This window comes from Sinocyclocheilus anshuiensis, unplaced genomic scaffold (assembly GCF_001515605.1).
Source record: "Sinocyclocheilus anshuiensis isolate Anshui unplaced genomic scaffold, SAMN03320099.WGS_v1.1 scaffold1360, whole genome shotgun sequence".
In the NCBI taxonomy this organism is placed as follows: Eukaryota; Metazoa; Chordata; class Actinopteri; order Cypriniformes; family Cyprinidae; genus Sinocyclocheilus; species Sinocyclocheilus anshuiensis.
In genome coordinates, this window is record NW_015546110.1 from 168,176 (window position 1) to 174,175 (window position 6,000).

Consider the following 6,000-nt stretch of genomic DNA (forward strand, 5'->3'; position numbering starts at 1 on the left):
TGCGGCTCCAGCTCAAACTGAAACTCGCGAGACACATTCACATCAAATGTTGATTCGGTAGAGTTACACTCGTGAGACTTATTCGCAATCACAAAAGTACATTATTTCCGCGTGCTTTAAAGCCTTGCCGGTTAAACATTTTATTCGTGTGCTGTTCTAACATGTGCTTATTCAGAGCGCGTACACCCGAAGCGTCCATACACTAAAAGGCCGGTCAAACAGCACCTAATTGTACATTATTTCTGCGTGCTTTAAAGCCTTGCCGGTTAAACGTTTCATTTGCGTGCAGTTCTAACATGTGCTTATTCAGAGCGCGTACACCCGAAGCGACCGTACACTAAAAGGCCGGTGTCCTGACATTTTACCCTACCCGTCAGATTGTCCTACCAGGGTTTACTGCGCATGTGCACATCAATATTGCGTCCTTTTTCTCACGCTGAACAACAATATTTAATGTATCTGCATTACTGTAAGGGTAGGTTTAGGGTTGGGGTAGGTGTAGACACGTGTAAAATCAGTCCAATGGAGCTGCGAGAGGTCACGAGTGGGGTGACGTGAGCGCCAGGAAGTATAAAAGCGCATCCGGCAGAGCGCAAGTTAGCTTCTGCTCTTCAGTAGCTCTCTGTGTATGTGTCAGTCTATTTACTGTTGTCTGTCAGTCCACAAGCATTCAAAAGAATATGTCAAAGTCTAAACTAATATCTATGGCGAGCAAACGGCATTACAGACGTTGTGTGCCTCCCTGCCCACGCTATCTGGCAGCCGGGGATACACACGATTTGTGTGTTGTTTGTTTAGGAGCGCAGCATGCACGGTCAGCTTTCGAGGGAGCTGATTGTCATCACTGCGAGTTACTCTCGCTGCGTATGCTCTGCTCTCGCCTGGCTGTGTTTGATGAGAGCGGCCAGGCTCGCGATCCCGCTGGCAGCGGTCCCGCTGTTGCCGAGGCACGGTGTAGACTGTTGTCGTGGGGATCGCGGGTGGATTTAGCGGAGGGATCCGAGACGGGCTCGTCCTTTTCTCGGTCCTCACCCGCTAGATCCGCGGCTCTCTCTCAGTGTTCGGAAGCCCGCGCTGCGGTTTCTTCTGCGTTTTTCCCCGATCTCCATGCTGAGGTGTCAACGAGGAGGTGGATGTGATGAACGTCGAGACAGAGGAGACTGTGGACTCGCCACCACAGTCCCTCGCGTATGAGGCCAAAATGAAATATCGTTTGGCCAGCCCAGAAACAGGATGCTCATCCTAAAAGTAATTATGGGGTGTGATTCGTGCAGTAGCCAAAATTGCCAGTGGTGGAGCAGACGCTTGCGAGCTATCTCTTAGCTATCTCCTATCCTCAGCATTGTCCCTGAAGGTAATGGAACAAGAAGTAGATACTCTCTTGAGGAAGGGGGCCATAGAACGTGTTCCTCAGCGGCGTCCAACGGTATACCTTTTGGCCTGCTGTACATGACCAAGGGATTTTCCCCGAGGGGGAATCCGCTTCGCATGATCAAGGTCACGCGGCGATGCTTACGTGCCTTGAACATGTGGAAGAAACGTTGGTTCCTAGTTCAAGGCCCAATGTTAGGGGCTCCTTGTCGTCGTGTAACGCTAATGACAGATGCCTCTCTCACGGGCGGAGATGCTGGCCGTGTTTCAAGCTCTGACACACTTCCTTCCACACCTAAGGGGACATCATGTACAGGCAACACATCGGTCTCCTACATCAATCGGCAGGGGGGTCTGCGTTCGCGCCCCTTGTACAAGCTGGCGCACCAGCTCCTGTCGCAGGAAACAACACACTGCCCGCTCTGGTTCTCCCTCACACATCCAGCTCCACTGGGGTACAGACCACTGTCCATGGTACAGACGTGGCCGAGGCTTTGTCTGTACGCTTTCCCCCCGATCGCTCTGCTCCCGGGAGTTCTGGAGAGAGTACGCCGGGATGGGGTCCGTCTGTTGCTTTACGCACACAGAGCTGCCCCGTGGTAAGGCAGATCAGCTGTTTGTTTCCTTTGGTCCGCCAAAGAAAGGATCTCCGGCGACCAAGCAGACTATGAGTAGGTGGGTGGTCGAGGCCATCTCACTAGCCGGCATCTACCCCAGGTTCCCAAGTTCTCTCTTCGTGATGTGCTCATCTGATACACACAAAGGCAGGGACTTGGTAGTATGGCACAGTGGGTATTCTTGTTCCCAAAGCGAATCTCGACACAGCTCAAGTTCCTGAAGGTGAACGTCTCTAGGTTACGTATGTAACCATGGCTCCCCGAGGGAACGAGACGCTGTGTCAAGATTCGCTTTGGGAACCATGGTTACATACGTAACCTAGAGACGTTTTAATGGGAGGTAGCAAAATCTGACAGAACACCGGTCAAACAGCACCTGATTACTTATATTAATTATCGTCTGATTGCGCTAATACTGTCAAAAACACACAAGGTTTACATATAAACACAGTTAATTATGTCTAAAATGAAAGTAAACAGTTGAGCGATAAACAGATGCGTGCTGCTCTTAAAGGGACAGTACTAAACATGCTGCCGCTTGTCATTAAAGGCATAGTTCACCCAAAAATTAAAATTCTGTCATTATTTACTCAGTCATGTTGTACCAAACATGTATAAATTTTTATTTAATCTTGTGCTGAACACAAAAGAAGATATTTTAATGAATGTGGGTAACCAAACAGTTGCTGGTCCCCACTGACTTTAATAGTAGGAAAAAAAAAAGAACGTCACTGGGGACCAGCAACTGTATAGTTTCCCACATTCTTCAATAACTTTTTATGTTCAACAGAAGAAAGAAGCTCATTCAGATTTAAAACAACTTGAGAGTGAGTAAATGATGACACAATTTTCATTTTTGGGTGAACTATTCCTTTAAAAATAAAACACACAGAGAAAAATAACTCACTGCTCTTGATTGAAGAAATTTAATACAGTTGCTAAAGTTCAGCAGTAATAAAATAACTTGAAATTTTCACTTTTCACTTTATATCTTTTTGCACCAAATATTATCGATAACAATATCGATAATTACCAGTATCGATAAGCAGTATCTATATTGATAAAATGTAAACGATACCCATCCCTAATCACTGCTCTTAAAAGACATTAGCATTGTTATTTTAGGAAACTGAAAAAATGGATGTTGCATTAATTGCATTAATTATTTTTAATGTGTAAAAAAACGAATGTTAATTACAGAAATTAACTTAAACTTCAAGTGTCAAGACTGTTTGAGGTTCTTTTAAACTGGGCAAGGCCAACATTCACAGTTTGTCTTAACCAACTTGTATTTCCTTTAAACTGAACATTTATTTCTTTATTTTTTCTTCTTCTTCTTACTGTCAAGTATGAGTGGCTACTTTTAGGAAATGAATAATTGTCTGATCATTCTTTGTGCACGTCCCTGTTGTCTCATCACAGCAATTCCTATATGGCACATCAACACGACACCTGTCCTACAATGACTTCATCAATAAAGAACTCATCCTCTTCTCTAATTCTGACAACGAGCGGTCGATTCCATCGCTTGTTGATGGTGTGTATCTTCAGCTACGTTTTTACATGTTGAACTGGGTTTCTCTTCTCTTACCCTGAGTGTTTTTGCTTTTTTTTTTGGATACTGATTATGTATGACTGAAGTGATATTGATGTAGATTGGCTGCTTGTCTGTGGTTTAACTTAATGTCTGCTGCATGCAGGTCTGAAGCCGGGTCAGAGGAAGGTGTTGTTCACCTGTATGAAGAGGAATGATAAAAGGGAAGTCAAGGTGGCCCAGCTGGCTGGATCCGTGGCTGAGATGTCTGCATACCATCACGGAGAAGTTTGTAGCAAACCTTTCTTTGCCTTGCTGCTTTTATTTATTCTTGGTGCTTACTGATGTAGCTATTTACAGTGGTTTTCTTGATGCATTGATTGACAAGAAATCATATGCAACAGTCTTGAATCAAAAACCATGATTAGATTTATTTATTTGAAAATGTTCAATTATAATAACACTCATTTATTGAAAAATAAAAATTGAACAGAATGAAAGATTTATGACAAGAAATGTTATCTTTTCTGCAGCAAGCCCTGATGATGACTATCGTGAATCTGGCCCAGAACTTTGTGGGCAGCAACAATATCAACATCCTTCAGCCTCTCGGTCAGTTTGGTACCCGTATCAATGGCGGGAAAGATGCTGCCAGCCCTCGTTACATCTTTACTATGCTTAGGTAAGAGTTTAATTGTTTTGACATATACTGGTGCCATACCTCCAAACAATGTGCAGTTTGAAGGTTATGAAATGTGCAGTTGTGCAGTTTGAAGGTTATGAAAACAATAACATTGCACGTATCTGTGTAGGCTATTCTATACATTATGTGCAAAAAAAAGGTTAAAATATAGACATTACATTCTAAACCAAAAAAATATATAAATTGCAGATTTTTTACCGTTTTAAAGCAAAAGTTACCAGCTCTCGGCCCCACCCTGCTCGTCACATTATATTTAATGTCTAACAAGATCAATTACAGCAAAATGTGTGTTTTAGTCATAATTACTGTGCTCTTATTCTGTTGCGCTGGTGTGCTTCAAGAAGACTTGATTAGTCACGACGAGACTTTATGCGAAATGGAAATAGTCGTGTGACATTCTAACATGTAGATAACATTCTAACATTTAGATAAGAATAAGGCTGTTAAATGTTATGTGTTGAGTCTCATACACTTTAAACAACACATTTATCTAACCTGGTATCTAATCCATTTAACCCTGAGACAACATACAAAACTACCAAATTCTGCTATAAGTTTGATCACAACATTTAATCACTGTTGTTAATAGTGTTCACCATCTGTTTGAATATATGTCACTAACTAACTGCTTGGTTTTTACTGTACATTTCTGCCATATGGGCATCAACTTGAGATAGTCACCACTGATAAGCTACTACTAAATATAATGTAAGAAACTTCAATTTTCTGTAAAGCTGCTTTAATTTAATTTATTTTTCAAAAATAACAAGATTTGCATTGTGAAAAGCGCTATACAAATAAACTTGAATTGAATTCAATTTAATCTGTCAAAGCACCTTGCAGGGCAAGCCGTGTCAAACTATATTCTTTTGTTTAAATTGTGTAATATGAAGCATTATCATGTTTACGGCAACTTCGGTCACTCCGCTATGTTTCAGATGCGTTGTCTCCATTCGTTGTCAATTATGTTCATTATCGATTTATTTTATTGATTAGTTGTGGTAGCCCTAATGCTTTTATGGATATTTTAATACATACAGTTTAATTTAATTCATTCTTCTATCACATAGTTTGACATTAATCATAATCACTATATTTTGTTTTATAACTATGTTTTTATCTAAAAAGATCAGTTTTTATATTTTCTTACAGTCCTTTGGCCAAACTGCTGTTTCCTGCTGTGGACTCCAGCCTGCTGAAGTTTCTGTATGATGACAACCAGAAGGTGGAGCCAGAGTGGTACATACCCATAATTCCCATGGTACTGGTGAACGGAGCTGAGGGTATCGGGACTGGTTGGGCCTGCAAGATCCCCAACTATGACTCGCGAGAGATCGTCAACAACATTAACCGTATGCTCAACCACCAGGACCCTCTTCCCATGGTAAGACCTCATCCTTACTCTTGTCCTGACCACTGCACGTTTACTAGGCATGTGACGGAAAAACATCTTTATACCATGATATCTGCAGAAACTTTAATGTTGGTATCCACCTTATTTTTGGATACTGTTTTCGGATTTTTAACTTCGGAATGTGCAAGGCTTAAAGGGGTCATATGATGCGATTTAAATTTTTCCTTTCTCAGGTTGCCGCAAGCCTGCCGGCTGCTCCTTCGTCGAATCCGCTGGCCGTTCCTCACTCAAGCCCGCCGTGTGTGACGCCGTGTGTTTCGTTTTGAAAGCGAAACTACTTTGTTTGGCCTTCCAAAAGAAGACATGACTAGAAATCAGTGGTTAAGTTGTATTTACAACACTGTTCCAGAACAGTTCAACC

General features: G+C 42.2%; 1 protein-coding gene across 2 annotated transcripts in view; it reads left to right on the top strand.

Moving 5' to 3' along the window:
- LOC107700653 (DNA topoisomerase 2-beta-like) overlaps nt 1–6,000 on the top strand; it is a 46,476-nt gene that overhangs the window by 19,112 nt on the left and 21,364 nt on the right. For both annotated transcript variants that reach the window (XM_016502385.1, XM_016502386.1), the window contains exons 18-21: nt 3,411–3,525; nt 3,689–3,810; nt 4,056–4,204; nt 5,378–5,609. In XM_016502385.1, the coding sequence (XP_016357871.1) occupies nt 3,411–3,525; nt 3,689–3,810; nt 4,056–4,204; nt 5,378–5,609 (618 nt within the window). The remainder of the gene's footprint in view (nt 1–3,410; nt 3,526–3,688; nt 3,811–4,055; nt 4,205–5,377; nt 5,610–6,000) is intronic.